Source organism: Rhagoletis pomonella, unplaced genomic scaffold, assembly GCF_013731165.1.
Source record: "Rhagoletis pomonella isolate Grant_MI unplaced genomic scaffold, Rhpom_1.0 Rhpom_scaffold_00002, whole genome shotgun sequence".
NCBI classification, from domain to species: Eukaryota; Metazoa; Arthropoda; class Insecta; order Diptera; family Tephritidae; genus Rhagoletis; species Rhagoletis pomonella.
In genome coordinates this window covers 49,202,129-49,218,223 of record NW_023458556.1, presented here as the reverse complement: position 1 = coordinate 49,218,223, position 16,095 = coordinate 49,202,129, and the positions used below count along the sequence as shown (strand labels likewise).

The following is a 16,095-nucleotide window of genomic DNA, read 5'->3' as shown; positions in this document are numbered from 1 at the left end:
CCTAAAATTTAAGTTAATTACTATAACCCTTTAACTAGTTCACTTTTTACTTTGAATTTTCTATATATAATTACTTAAGTACATAAGTTTGTATGTGTTAAGTACAATGTACATAATGTATCCAATGGTCGTTGTCCTCTTTTTGGAGCCCATACTTCAAGAAAAAGATTAAAGGGATATTTATATAATGTCCAAAAACAGATATATCGCCGATCTCTTGTAAAGAATGAAGGACTATTTTAGTGTAAACTAATGGGTAAATGGTTTTTACTACCTTTGACAAACCGTTTTCATTTATTTGCTTGTTTTAAAATATCAATTTTGAGGCTCACTGCGAATGAAAACAAAGAAATACCGCTCTATGTATAACATTTTCATTGGCTAAAGTATCTAAAGAAAATAAAAAGAGGTGGCAAAGAAAAGGATTTAAATGAGGAGATTTTCTACAGGTAGATGAGTAGCGGAAGTGGGGGAAGCTCCTTCAACTCATAAATTAGTTTGAATGCATTTGTTGTACCTACCTATATTTTCTTCTTCATGTTTTTAAAACTCCTCATTATAGCATTATAATAATGCTCAGGAACACCACTACTTTAGGCCGATAGCTTTCAACGAGCTGCTTTATTATTAAAATATGTATATTAGTTTTAGGTCCTTTTAATATTTATGTAAATAGTGATATGCAACATAGGTCAGCCTATAATTGAGTGCATGCATTTATGTAAATAGTTGCCTAAGTGGAGGTAATCATTTAAGGTTAAATATCCATTTCTTTCAAAAGTATTAGGATATTCTGTGCGGCATCCTTCATGCAGAGAGGATAGTAGTCTATGGTATTATTATTATGTAGTACGCACCCACTATATTGATAGAAATTAATACACAAGTCATACCAACATGACGGCTATTGTACAACATTATCAGGGCGTTTTCGAGCAAGGGTTGGTGAGAAAGGTTAATGTTTGGCGCTCACAAATGTCAATATATATATTAGGGTGGTCCTTAAAAACCCAAATGAACGATTTGTTCAATCTCACCCCCTCAATCGGTAATAACAGTTCATAGATATCACATATAAATTTCGGTTCCGATTGGAGACGGTTAAGTCGTTTCGCACAGGGGACAAAGTTAAAATTCTACTATAGGGACTCAAAAAATTAATTTTTTTTTCATCTAATACTCAAAGTTTCGGCGTTGTGTCATGTTCAGTATAATTTTTCGTCAAAAATCAATGTGATTTTTTAGAAACTTTAAACATGCACTTAGTTATACTAAAATTGAATGAGCTATAAACTGTATACTACACATTTTTCTAAAAAATCTCATAGAAATTGGTTTATTGAATTTCCCTGAGTTCTGCGCAAAGTTTAGAGATTTTATTTTATTTTATTTTTTGTTGTAGCATGAACTACATTTTTATAAAAAATTAGCGAAAAGGAATTAGAATATAAAACTTTGCATGCATTTCGAAAAAATCTCTATGCCAATACTTTTGTACGGCACTGTACACATACTCCCATAGTAAAAATGAATACATATTTTTTTTTTTTGAGAGATACTGGTATTCGATACAGCTATAACATTTTTACAAAACATAGAAGAAGAGGTAGCCAAAATTTCTGCATACTTAACTCAATTCTTATATTTGGATTATGACACTAACCGGCAATTCTTTTTTTTTTTTGTTTTTTGAGGTTAACAAAATTATGAGGTGATGGAGCAAAACGGACTTCAGATTCGTGTTCAGTGCATCTGAAGCCCAAATGCAGACACTTTTTTGTGTTTAGTTTAACGCTCTCCAAGTATTGTATATTGTTTTCACACTATTTTCAATATAAGTACGGCTTCGCGAAAACTGAAATTAAAATAAATGGGATTGAGTATTTTTTTCTTTCGATCTGTATATTAACACGTAAATAAATTGATTTTCACAGTTGAATTTGTTTTATTCATCTCCTTTACAATTCACGCAGTAGAAGTTAAGCAACTAGATTACATTAAATAAGGATGATTGCCCCAAAAAGTTGTGGCACTTAAAGTAAGTACTAAACTCCTTTCACCCCTTTAAATGGATGGAATACATTCACCTGAGAAATTTTAATGAAATTATTTTAATTGAATTTTCGGCAGTTAATTACAAAGGGTTAATAATTTAAATTATAACTTAATTGAGAAAACAAAATAGATATTTTTTCCGATATTTCCAAGCCAAAAGGCCAAAAGTCAGTACGAACTCGAAGCATATTCAAAGAAATCCTATATGACTTTACTTGATTTTATATTAGATAAAATAAGGAAATTTTTAATTATCTCGAAATTATTTCTATTGAAAATTTTAATATAAACATCCAGTGAAATAAAAATAATAGCAAAACTAGCTTAAGTCATTTAACTTTTGAATTTTAACAAACTTCATAATGAAACACACCATTTTTTTTTTTTTCATAAAATGCATTGCATTCAAGGCGCCAAGCATAATCGAAATAAACAGCTGCAGCGGTTCAGTTTCGCGAGAAAATTCTAAAATATCAGAGAAATGGCGATGCGGTTTTTTGTTTTTCCTTTATTTTTTGCTAGCATGCTTGTATCGCCTACACATAATTCTAGTGCATACTTTAGCCAAACAACGCAAATACTTGCTTAGTTAATGCACATCGTGGTAAACAAAGGGTAGTGTTCACAACTTTCCCTTTTCTCAAAACAACTGCATATTATGTATTTTAAGTATTATATGTTGGGTAACAATAATAACTGAAACCAACTTAATAATGGAAATATTGCTGAGGTGTTTCAAATAACTAAGCAATATAGTAGTTTACATGTTCAAGGACATTAAACTTTTCCTGAAAGCGTAAATACTTAGCTAATTTTTAAAGAGCTCAACTGGTGTCGTAAGAGATGTGTTTAGCTGCCAGCTACCTGTGAACCACAATAGCGGTTTCAAGGGTCGTTCCATTTTATGTTGTGATTACCGCGTACTTTTTAGTTTTAAGAAGAAGCCTTTTAATCTCTGGTATTTGTTGCCTGGAACAAACGTTTGGTAAACCCCTTTTCGCATGTAGTTAGGAAAAAAATAAATCCGGTGTGTATACTGTTTTTAAAGGGTACTTTAACTGCTACGAAGCATCTTTGTTATTGGTTGAGCTAAAGTTTTTCTATTACTAATATTGTAGTATACATTAAGCTATTAACATGTAATAACTAACAGTTAATGGTCTATTTTACAGTATAACAGTTGTATCCCAAGGTAAAAATGTTTCGCAACAATTCCTTTTTCTGTTATGTTATGTTCACACAGCAAGCTAAATATTTGCATGGGAACAGTTCTAAGGAAACACTAGAACTTCTTCCTCGCATTTTTTTTACCGCACAGAGTATGACTGCTTCATCTTCTTTGTAACCCCCCAAAAGCGGTTTTGAATTGAATTGAGAATAACGCATGCCATCTGTTTTTCTTTTGTGGCAATTGACGCCCGGCGGCCTCTGTAACTGATTCAAACGATTTAAAAATCCATTTCAATCTGATCTTTGTCACAATGTCTTCTTGAAGATGTTTCACATATCTATCTTCTATTTAAGTCGGGCTGTATGAAGGGACGATGCTGTCAGCATTGTACATTTGTATTTTTATTTTCTTTCCAAATCAAGCAAGCGATCTCCAGAGGCTTAGCAAGGATTATAAACTCCTGAGAAGTTTTTTCTTTTACTTTAATGTTGTTATTATGTACCACGATTATGTTAATTATGAAAAGTGGAAAAACAACAAAGTACAAGTTTTGGCTGCTAATTTGGAGGTCACCACATCTCCTCATCAGACTCGTTTTTCTAAATTTCAGGAGGGATCGAACCCGCATCATCGATGTGCAAAGTCAGAAGCGCTAACCACTGAGCCATGCACACCCCGTAAATTCCTGTTGCTATTTCATTGCCTTTTTTCTTTTCGCTCTCCTGATATTTCTTAACAACTGGAAGAAATGCTTCACTTTTCTCTTTTGCTTGCGTAAGCAGTAATCACAAAAAGGAACAATACAGCGCCTTCGTCTTAGTCTGCAAGCTGTATCGGAGATACAGTCGCTAAATTTAAACGTAGAATACGTGGTATGGTTAAGAGCATATCCAAGTCAAAAATGAAAGCACACACTAAGAAAAAATATCGATATCAAAAGCAAAACGATAAAAACATGGATAAGAAATTCGATGAAAAAATCGATATCAAAATCGATAACAAAATCAATAGAAATGTCGATTAACAATATCGATAGAAAAAACAATAAAAATATCGATAATAAAACCGATAAAAATATCGATAACAAAAGCGATAACTTCCACTTCCACATTTAGGAAGTGGAATAAAGTGTACCTACTCCTTGTAATTGCATGATTTCCCAATCCGTCTTGTTATACCCTGACAGTCATGTAAAAAAAAATTTTGCAGTCAACACAGTGGAACTTTAAATAAGTTGGATTACTTCCATAAAAAAATTAATACTGATTTGGGCATCATCCATCAGCCACATTTTGGATATTTTTCAACAAATTTTTTCACGCTTTTCGCACGTACCGCTTTGACTAATTTGTCAAAATTGCTGTTGTAATTTTATCACTAAATGCCAATCGCATTACACAGATCCTTTATGTGTTTTGTATGGCTTTTCAGCGGTAACAGCTTTTAGTGATTTATGTACCAATAACTTAGGTTCCATTTTTTCTTGCCAAAGCAAAACCCGACGTGTGAAAATGTTAAAGAATATTATGCTCAATAGCTTGCTGCCATCTATCAACCAAGTAGCCATCGTTTGGCACGCATGTCATTTGGAAGTCAGGTAGTCTCTGGTGTGTAATCTGCTGACGGGCATCAACAAGACCCGAACTACCGTTAAGGTAATTACCAAAAAAAAAACCAACAAATTCAAGCTGTAGTCATTTGCGAGCCAAAGAGACCGCAATGGCCAAAACCAGTTGCTGCAGTAATTTTTGTTTAACATGTTATGCGAGACACTATTTACTAGGAGTTAAGAAAAAACATACTACAAATTTGCAACAAAATAGAAAACCTACAAAAAAGTGCATTGAAAAATGCAAGAAACATCAAAAGAATGCCTACCAAGCTGAGGCATTACAAATTGCTTCTGCCACTGGCGGCGGCATCAGCTACACCTATAATTTCGAATCTATCGGCCCAACCCGATGTGTCCCTTCCTTCACCACTTCTTTCGTCCTCTCTGTCTAAATATGGGGATTTGACATGTTTACAGATGAAATGCCAACATGTTTGACAAATATCAACGCTTACGCATGTCAGCTACATACATATGTGCGTATATACAAAAAAAACGAAAAGTGTAATTTTTCAATTTTATTACAAATTGACATTGTAATTGATTTTGTAAGCTATTTGACAGCTAAATAATTTGGGCATGGCATACCGCTCGCTTGTCTACATGTCCGTTTGTCCATTTCGACAAGACCACACATTGTTGAATGTAGAATTTCGTAAGATTTTGCGCTTCGTATTTGCTTTGAAAATATAATAAATGGCAAATTAGTCGCTTGCAACAGAGCTATGTATGTATGTAATATGCATAGGATCTGGAACATGTACTCGTACTTGTTGAATGCCGTAAATAGTTTCAGACACATACACAATAAATTCCTGTTATCCGAATTCATAGCAAACACTTGAATAGTGCATAAACTGAGCGAAAAAAATTAAAATCAATGAGAAGTGTAATTGATCTTACTATAAACGTCAACGAAAGTACTGTAAGTTCGTTCGTTCGTTCTGAACAAGCCTCCGTGAAGTGATTATTTTTGTTTAACTTCACAGAAAGTCCGGACCTGGGTAGAAACTCATTATAGTAGGAAGTGAGTTAATTTGGACCTATTATGTTTTGCATGTTTTCACATATTTTACGTGTTTGTATATGTTTTGAATATTCGCATATTTTTGTAAATGTTTTGCATATTTTTGTATATATTTTGCATATTTCCTATACATAAATTATTATAAGCATGCCACTTTGATCTTGTTAACTCCGCACTTGACATACTGACCTCCTTCTGACCCTGAATAGTGATGGCCAGCTACGCCAACATTGGAACAAATCTAATTTATTTGTGGTATGTAGGCAAGTGCTAGCGATGCTGTGAAAATTTTTTGCAAGTTCGCCAACTAAATCTTAACACCTTCTTTAAGTACAATAGGTAGGATGCAAAAGACTCATTAGCATATCTTAGGGCATCTTCATTGGCCACATTTCTGGCAACAAACCAATTGTACCTTGTAACTGTGGTTCTCGCATACCCTTCCTCCCTACTTGAGGGAGAAGAAGGCGAAACCATCACCTGATTTCCATGAAACTGAGTCTCTAGAAGAGCAGAGAGTTCTCCGTTAAAAAGCCATCGGGACTCTTGAGTGAACGCAGCTTTGTGGTTTGGTCCTTCTTCAGAACTTTTATCAGCCTAGCCGTTTGACTCAAAGTTTCAATCCCGCTGCAGCCCTTTTCGCAGATAATGTTATCACTTATTCGTAATTTGCACTGTAAAACGGTGAAGTCTGTTCCCCTTGTGAGCGGTATTCTTTGCTTGGGAGAGGCATTTCACCGCAATATTTCCATCTCTCTCTTATGAACGAGCATTGGCTACAGTGCCGGAGGCAATGACGGCCCGCAGTAGTCATCTGCCGAGTATAACCCGCCCATCCCATTACGGTAATGAGCAGAGGGCCTTTACGGGCCCACAATAAGTTGTCCACTAATAATAAGTTGTACGCACTGTGCTAAGATCGCCTTGTGAATTCATGTTGCTTTTTACACTATTTCATTTGTTAAGCCAACTACAATCAAGCGCAGCTGTTGCAGTGCTATTTAAACTGATTGAGCATGTGGTTGTTGGTTTTTGTTAAGAATTCTATTATTCGAATGTTTAACTTACAGCTGTGCTCGTCCTTACGTTATTTGTTTTTGTTATTTAATGACCTTAAAACAATTATATTCAACAATTTTTACAAATAATGAAAAAGTGGGAAAAAGCAACAAGAATTCATAAGGCGAACTTAGCACAGTGCTTAGGCAACTGGCTGAGTCAGTGGGATCGTCGGTTCGAATCCTACTGAAAGAAGTCTGATGAGGAAATGTGGTTATTTCCGAAATAGCTTTCACTGCTACCAATTTTTCCATACATTTTATATGGGGAGAAATAAAAGTGCGTGCAAACTTAGCGTGGATAGTAAATCTTTATGCTGTTCGTAAAGAATCCTTTGGGTGTGATTTCAGGGGTCCCAACTGAATTACAAAAAAAAAAATTCTTCACATTGAACCAAACCTTCATATCTCTATGTTATTCGACGCGCTGAATGCGAATCCGAGGTCTGATGGCCCCCATCACGTCAGGTTCGAGGTCATTTGATGGTCAAGTAGGGAAAAAGTCAGTTGGATTGTTGGATTTTTTTGATAGCAGCTTGGCTGCAAGAATATGTAGCCATAGGCCGTTGTGGTAGGGCGGAGTTCAAGAGCCACCGGGCGGCCTCGATTAGAGCGATTAGCTCTGCTTTAAAAACACAACATTGATTGGTCCGGTATGCGTAGACTGAGGTTAAGCGTGAGTTCACCAGAGTATATTCCGCTATGTATACATACCCAATAACATTGGGTTGCCCACTCACTAGGCAAATTCAAACTATGCCAATTCTTCATGCAAAGGAGATTTCTAAGTGCTCTGTTTCTAACATAAGTAGATTCATCAACAAGTCCAAGATGTTTACAGATATCAACGAATCATGAGAGCCGTAAATACAAATCAGAGGCTCAGGCAACGCTGCAACCAACCAACCAACCGGCAGGAGGTCGGTACCTTCCCGGTTTAGTTGGGTTAATGTTTTATACTAACATTTTTTGGGTTAGGCTTTGGTGCATAGCGGTGAGACCACTCGACCACGGTGGCTGCATAATGGCATAGCCACATCCTGAGAAATTAATACATTATTTTTTTTTTTTTTTAAATAACAAAATAATCATTACTTTGTACATTACAACTAAACAATACAGGCACTGAATGAAGATAATGAAAATGAAAATTAAAATAAAAATCAAGCCAATCGCTTTCTGCCGCTCCCTATGCCGTGCACCATGACTCTGGTCCTAGTTGCTCTTCAATCGAAAATGCCCAGCTTATCGAAACGTTTAAGAGCATATCGTAACGTTTCAGTGGTGCGAGGATTCGAGGAGAACATCAATTGTACTTTCTTACGAGCAAAATCCTGATCGGTCATCGCCTCTATACTGTTGTCGCAAGAGTCCTCCTTCCGCATCGCCACCATTGGCAGGAAAGCATACGAAGAAAAGAAGCCATACAATTCACGTGCGCGTATCTCTGCTTCGAGCTCATGCAGAGTGGGAATGTGATCATAGTGCATGTGTTCGAGTGAATCACGCAGAGCCTGGTAGTAGGTGCGCACGAGGAAGTCACGACGATTCACGAGTACATCTAGCTGTACGCTGCTGTTCAGAAAGAAGTTGATGTCGCAGCCGGGACTACCGTAAAAGCTGTTCTGAAAGTCGAGCTGTGGCATAAAAAAAGAAGAATGAAATTAATTTACTCTGCATAATTTGGCACTTTTTTTTTGCTTTAACTTACGAATATTGCATCAATCGGCTTTGTCGTATCCTCCGCATCATATTTGTACATAAAGTTGTTCACCCACAAATCACCATGATTTAATACAGTCAGCTCGCCAGGATTCCGTTGTCCTGTCGCCACGAGGTTTTCTTTGATATCATCGCAGTGGCGATGCAATTTAACAGCAATAGACTCATATCCAGGCCACTTAGCTACTACATCGGCGAGTGTGCGTAGTTGTAGGGTCATGAAATCAATGAAACGCTGGTTGGTGCGTATATAGTGCTCATCCAGCATGCCTGTGGTGAAGTGTTCGCGAACCGAAGGATCCTGCAATAAAAAGGATGAAAGCAACATTTTATCATCAATGAAAAATTCGCTAGATAAAGGCATAGATACTGTGGAACTGTGTTAAATAAATTCCTCTAAAAGAGCGCAGCTGGGATTACAGTGAGCAAAACTATTCAGCTTCAGGAGAATTCGGCAAGAGATAATCACAGATTAAAGAGAACAGAGTTGGAAGCTCGCAGTTATATCTTCCAGCTACTTTAACGAATGCTCCCAAGGTAAACACTTTTCACGATTCCTCTTCTATGCTGCATTATTTGTAGCATTTAAAACAACAATTACGAGTTTTTACGACAGCTCAATCACATGAAGCGGATATATTCAATGGAAGAAAAAGATTCGCTCAAAGAAAACCAATAATACGGTGTTCGCATGGGGCGATTTTACAGGCAACTTTTAGTTAAAAGCAAAAATTGCCTGGTGTGAACGACCTTTCAACTACATAATCACTTCCAAAGAAGTTGGGGTGGAGCCAACTTTTGATTCAACTAATCGCCTCTAAAATTGTCTGGAAAATCGCCTCATGTGAACACCGTATAAGACTCTGCAAGAATTCACATCAGAGATTAAAAAGTTAACTAATGCAGATACCTGAAAGTGTAAGAATTCAAGGATTCATAAACGGTATAACGGACTTGTGTGCGAAGCGAGCTACCTATGCAAATCCAAAGTAAGCACATTACGTTACTGTGATAAAAAAGGGTTATGTAAAGTTTTTCGATTGCGCAAATCACGTCACTTTACGCGCAATTGCTGCATAGATTCACACAGACTCAACAATGCAGTCGGACGCAAGCGTAAAGATGAGGAAGATTAACCACATACTTATTGTATTCGAATACGAATACTCAATGAGTTGAAGTCATCAATCAATCTTTGTAAAAAGGAGCTACGCTAGGGCACCGGAAATTGAAAGATGCGACGATATGTAGTCTGGACACTTTATCTGATGCAACGTTCCTGACACCTTTGAAAAACGTATGGATCATTTGCTTATGGGACTGCATTGGGAAGCGTACACGACCTCATCGAATGGGGTTAAAGCCTTGAGCAACAGCTGTGGAATTTTGAAGAAGTTTTCCAGAGGATAGCTGCGGCTGGTCTTAAACTATGGTAAAAAGTACTCATTGTTCAAGATGGAGGTGAACTGCTTAGGACATAAAATGACTGAAAGCCTCCGTATTTCTGAGGAGAAGATAGAAGCAGTAAAAGATTGGTCAAGACCTAGGAATTTGCACGGAATAAGAAGTTGTCTTGGAATATATTTTTACTTTAGCCGATTTTTCCATGAGCTTACTAGCAAAACTTGAGCTTTCGAGTGGAACAAAGAGCAGGGGGAGGCTTTAGAAGCTCTGAAGAATATGTACTGCGCCTATACTGGCTGGCATATTCGGTTCTAGGTACAACGTTTATTTTGAATACGGATGCTCGTGACTAAGCCATAGGAGGCGTCGCAGGTAGTTGATTGAGCTTTTTTTGACTAAAGTGGAAATGGCAGCTGAAAGTCCGATCGTAAAGGCATACTTGGCACAATGTAATAGCTTAAAGTTAATATCTAGTTGCTTGCTCAGGATATGGGAAATTCGGGATGGCCAATAGTCTTGCAATGCAATAATAGTGGTTCTAAGGGTGAAAATTCCGAACGTAAATTCCACAATGGCCTCCGTGAAGGACACCTGAGAATCATGAAGACTCTGGAGAAAATCAGCAGAGGTTCCAATGGGTTGGTCATCGCCAATCGCCGTGTGGATAACAAACCTTGCGTGATGTATTGCATCTAAAACTGTAGGGAGGTATTCACTTACAATTGGATTTTGAGAACTGCACTCTGATCAAGGAAGAAATTTTGATTCGTCGATATTCCAAGAGACAAGTAGTGACCTGAAAGGAGAAACCGATGCCGTAAAAAATCGGAACGACTCGCTAGATATCTGCCCTCATTGAACAATTGGGACTACTACTTAACAACCTGTGCAATCGCTGAGCAGAGGATGAGACATAGGATCGCATTCTAAGAGTCTGTTTCGCTTTTATTAGAATTAGGCTTTAGTGAGCTGTAAAGATAGCTTAAAGGCGGTCGAGAATAATCCAGGTGGCTTCAATTAGTTAATGTGCTGTTTTCTGAATGTGCTTTTTTGTAGTTATCGCTCTCAATGTCTATTTTTAACAACACCGTTATGACTGTTCAGTCAAAGCTCCACATTTCAAGACTATATATGTATGTATAAACTAGGGATGTGCCGGATAGAGATTTTGCCGGTTAATCGGGTTCCGGATACCAGATAGAAAACAAGAGACAGATTCAGATACCCGATCGGTAATCCGGTAGACTGTTGTCCTTTGAAAATTTCACAATATTGTGATAGTATGTTTTTGAATCATATGAAAAAAGGCCGATCTCTAGTGAACAACATTTTTAAATTGAATATTCTATAATTGAAATCCGGAAATCCGGCCGGATACTGGCTAAAATCGGATAACAGAAAAATGGCCGGATAAGCCGTATTCTGGATATCTACCGGATACCCGGTACATCTCTGGTACTATAAACCCAAATGTACGGTTATCAATTATTAAAAAACAAAACAAACGGAATACGCTTAAAGTCGATTCCAGACCATTAGCATCTATACCACTTTTGTGGCTCTTCGCTGACATTGAAGGATAGGTTTGGAGATGAATAATTTTTGATATTCTTGAATATTAAAATGCATTTGTCAGACAGGAAATATCTTAAGGTAACGAAACACACACAAAGGTACATACTGATTGTGCGCATATAAAAATATTTTTTTTTTTTAGAAACGCAATTAAGTAATTGCCAATTAAAGCCAATTAAAATTGCACGCTTATTAAATTTGGCAGCAATGAACGATTAATGTATTACTTATTTTGTTTATCGCTTTTCTTAATATATAGGTACTCAATGTACTCAATGCAAAATGGTCCAGAAATCAGAAGATAATGCGGCATTGAAAAATGTATACAAAATTCTTGATAAGTCTCATGTCTTCGGGGTAAAGTACATTTCAAATGCTTATACGTATACATCTGTCTTCGTATGGAATACTAGAGTAGTGGTAGTAGAAAGCTGGCTTTAGTATAATGCGGCATTCCCTTTATTCTTTAAACGACAAGGCATTTTTTGGTGAGACGTAATACAAATATTGACTTGCTAGTATCGGAACTAGTTCTTCAACTACTCGGTACTAGTGAGTCATACGCAATCGTATGCTGCGAATGCCGCATTATACTAAGGACAGCCTTTCGACATAAGCTACTGTTCCATACGAACACAGACATATAGGGTAAGGCTTCCTCAAGTGGGCCCCGAATATACCAAGATTAATATTTTTCAATGATATTCAGGCAGCGCCGAGTTTTGTAGGCGAAAAGACCACTGTGTAAATTTTGTTGCAAAATTCCAAATAGATTTTTTTACATCAACAATTGAAAAATTTTTTTTTGAAAGTACGTGTCCCAATGAAAATTTTTTTTTTTGCGTTCCAAAGTATTTTTTTTTATTGCTTTTCAATATTTTTCTAATATTTATTTCTCATGCTCGAATTTCGTATGCCCGGGCCCGCACGCTGGCAAATAAAAATTCATTCCGACCAAACTATATCGAAATGCACGCATTTTTTCATAGATAAATGCAGAAATGTTTATTGCAGAAGTTGTTGTAAAAATATTCGTCTACGAGGCGCAGAAATTGCTTAAATGTTAAATTTTTCATTAAAAAAAAAATATTGAAAAGCAAAAAAAAAATATTTTTGTAACGCAAATAATTTCATTGTATAGCTTAATGTTTTTTAAATCTGCACCCAAACAAATTTTTTCTTTCGGAAACTTACTTTCAAAAAAAAAATAAAAATTTCCAAAACACTGCAAAAATTTCCAACTCCTGATTAAAAAAAACTATTTGGAATTTTACAACAAAATTTACACAGTGTACTTTTCGACTACAAAAATCGGCGTTGCCTGAATATCATTGAAAAATATTAATCTTCGTAAATTCGGGGCCCACTTGCCCATAGTATTCATATACATTTATGTCTAGTATAAATACACTTTGTAAAGTATATAAGTAAGTATGTACATATATTTGTGAACATACAAATCTACTTATTATTAAATACCAACCTTTTCCACTAACACCATGGAGGTCGCATGAAATTTGCCCAATTTTTTTAATATAACTATACAGTGTACCTCGTCAAGACCATTTTGCCGACTGGCCAATTTATATCCATATTGGGTGAGGTCATCGAAAACAATGGTCTGTATGGGTTCCCGTGTTGTGTAGAAGCATCTGAAAGAAAATAGTGTTGAATAATATTATTGAAATGTGTGATAAAAATATTGTTTTGTATTGCACGACTACGAGTATAATAGTAAATTTAAAGAAGTTGCAGTATTCAACTACAGTGAGTCAATAAAGTTTAGGTACAGCAAATTTTTTTAACAATACCGGCAAGTATTTTTTAAATATTTTATTTTTCGGTAATTTTTTATTAAAAAAATCAGAGTTACAAACCTTATGCAAAATTAAAGAAAATTCTGCAAAATAACCATATTTTTATAAAAAATTTGCGAAAAATAAAATATTTATAAATCAGTTGACCGTTTGGTAAAAAAATCGCTGTACCTAAACTTTATTGACTGACTGTAAGTATTTATGACTGCTATCAGGTTTACGCATTTTCTATGTACCTATACGAACGCGTCAGCTATAAACAACACCGAATATGAGACAGGCTAACGACGTTAAAATATGTAATAAAAATTTACAATAAAATTTAACCACAAAAGAGCAGGTTATGAAAATTATTGGAAATGCAGGCCTACGTAATAGAGGTATTCACACCAGAGACCCAGAATAATAATTATTTTATATATTAAATATTATAATTATTTTATATATGGGAATTCCCATGGCCAAGTGTGAAACGTGACGTGACGTGGCGTCACGTGACATAAATTTCCATCGTTATATTTTTGTTAATATTGCTTTTAAATGAATTTTTAACGCAAATAAAACTTGTATTTTATGTAGAATATACTTTATATTTTGACTTCAGCGCCAATTCAGGGTCTATTTATTAAAAATCTATGATTTATTATGTTTCAACCACATACGCCAAATTCAAACCAAATCGGACCATAAATACGGTTTTTCGAAATATCTCGACCTTGGCACCACCTAGGAAGACCATTTTATGCAAACATGATTCTACTTACATAGCCAGTAAATACTTTAAAAAGCAGACAAATCGGCCCGTAAATACGTTAGATATAAAACTTTTATTTCTTTTGTCGTGGTGGACCTTCCGCTGGAAACACCCATATTTAATATTAAAATCAAAAAGGATTTCAAATTACGCAATCCTGTGGCAATTGGTATTGTTTTGTAAATAGGCTGCGTATCAAATTTTTTTTTTTTTTTGGTGCTGGTCGATTATCCGCACAGAATGGGAAAAAGGAGTATTTTCGAATAAATGACGGTCATCATTTGTTAAAGTCGGTTTCATAGAATAATAAATGTAACTGAATATGGCAAAAAGCCGAAGCCTGTTTAACGACTTCGTTTTGATTACAAAACCTGAAAATTACTTTTATTAACAGTCACTGCTAAATAAAAAGTGTTTAGTAACTGAAACTAGAATTCCCTTTTCAACATATGTTACTCCTCTGAAATTTCCAGGACTTATCAAACGAATGGTGGATAAAACTAGATATTTATTTATAGTAATTTTATTTATGTAATTATACTTGTGGTATTCACAACGATGTCGTAAGTGTCGTGTTGTTGTATATCGTGAATTTTAAATAAATGTTTAAAGGTCTTGAGACCACAACCAACTACTATGTTTATGGTACCTTGCAAGTCCCCTTATATATTTTAGCCGTTTAAAATTTTCGACATAAAACAATGCGATACTAACGATACTGTTGTGAATACCCTAATTATTTAGTTTCAAACCTCAATACATACGTACAACATCAGAAGTTCCCACTAGGCTCTACTTATCCTTTAGCACTAAACATTTGCTCCATTATTTGAGACTAAATTAAATTTAATTTCACTTCAAATATTCACTTAAACTTCCTCACTATACCACGTATTCTTATACTCACTTAGGTCCGAATTTAGACCCATCGCCTATCAGCACTTCCAGCCGTCCAAGTACATCGAAATAGAAAATTTTCTCGCGCAAATAAACAGCCAATTCTTCCAGAAACTGTGTAGCCGGTGTTATGGCTATACTTTTCACGATCAACGCTAACTCTTCATCCAACTGACGTTTGCTACTCCTGTACAAAGCCCTGGCACGATATATTTTACTGCAATAGTTCTCACCACCGCCATTCGATTCGGCGAAAATGATTTTCTTTATATCGATACGCATGTCACGCAGGCCATCCTCTAAGGCTGCCTTGAAAAATTGCTCATTGAGATATTGTGGTGGCTCGTTTGGTATTTCTAATTTCATCCTGTGCTGTGGGTTCTGCTCGGCGGGTTTGTGTATGTAGTTATGAGAAATCCTCAGGCTAGAGTTTTATTTTCTTTTAAGCGACTGCGAAAAATGGAAATTTCAAATTATTGCGAAACGGAACGCGCTTGTAAGGCAATTCTATTGGAACTGTGCTGGATACCCGATGTCCACACCTAAATATAAACTTTGATGGTTGTTATCTATGAAATAGGCAACGGACGTCTTGGCTTGTCATCGGAAACGTTGGCGTCACCGCCCTCAATGTGGCTTTGCGCTTTCAACCAACCGTAATTGCAGTATTTGGACAACGGACCTAACATTATCGGCGTCCGCGCTGTGATGTAGTCGCCGTCGGCCACATCGTATATGTATGCATGTAAATGTATAGCTATCTACATACATATGTATGTATGTATGTATATTCTACATGCACCTTATACTCATGAGCGATCAATGCAGCGGCCTCGCAGATAGAATTGCATTATCTTTCAAGTGGCTGTCTTATATTATTTAGAGAAGGTTTTATGTACATATTAAATTCTTATGTTGGCAAAGAGCAAATTTTGTGGTAGGATTTGACGTTCCATACTCCTACGAGTAGCAGAACTCCCGCTCATTGATTACGAATACAGCA

General features: G+C 36.0%; 1 protein-coding gene across 1 annotated transcript; it reads right to left on the bottom strand.

Annotated features, from left to right (window-relative positions):
* Window positions 1-8,000: 8,000 nt before the first annotated feature.
* LOC118734677 lies at window positions 8,001-15,649 on the bottom strand. Its single transcript, XM_036464386.1, has 4 exons — window positions 15,103-15,649; window positions 13,108-13,276; window positions 8,635-8,946; window positions 8,001-8,560 (listed from the first exon to the last, which is right to left on the bottom strand). The coding sequence occupies exons 1-4, from the start codon at window positions 15,456-15,458 to the stop codon at window positions 8,150-8,152; spliced, it is 1,248 nt and encodes a 415-aa protein (XP_036320279.1). The 5' UTR covers window positions 15,459-15,649; the 3' UTR covers window positions 8,001-8,149.
* Between the last annotated feature and the right edge of the window lie 446 nt (window positions 15,650-16,095).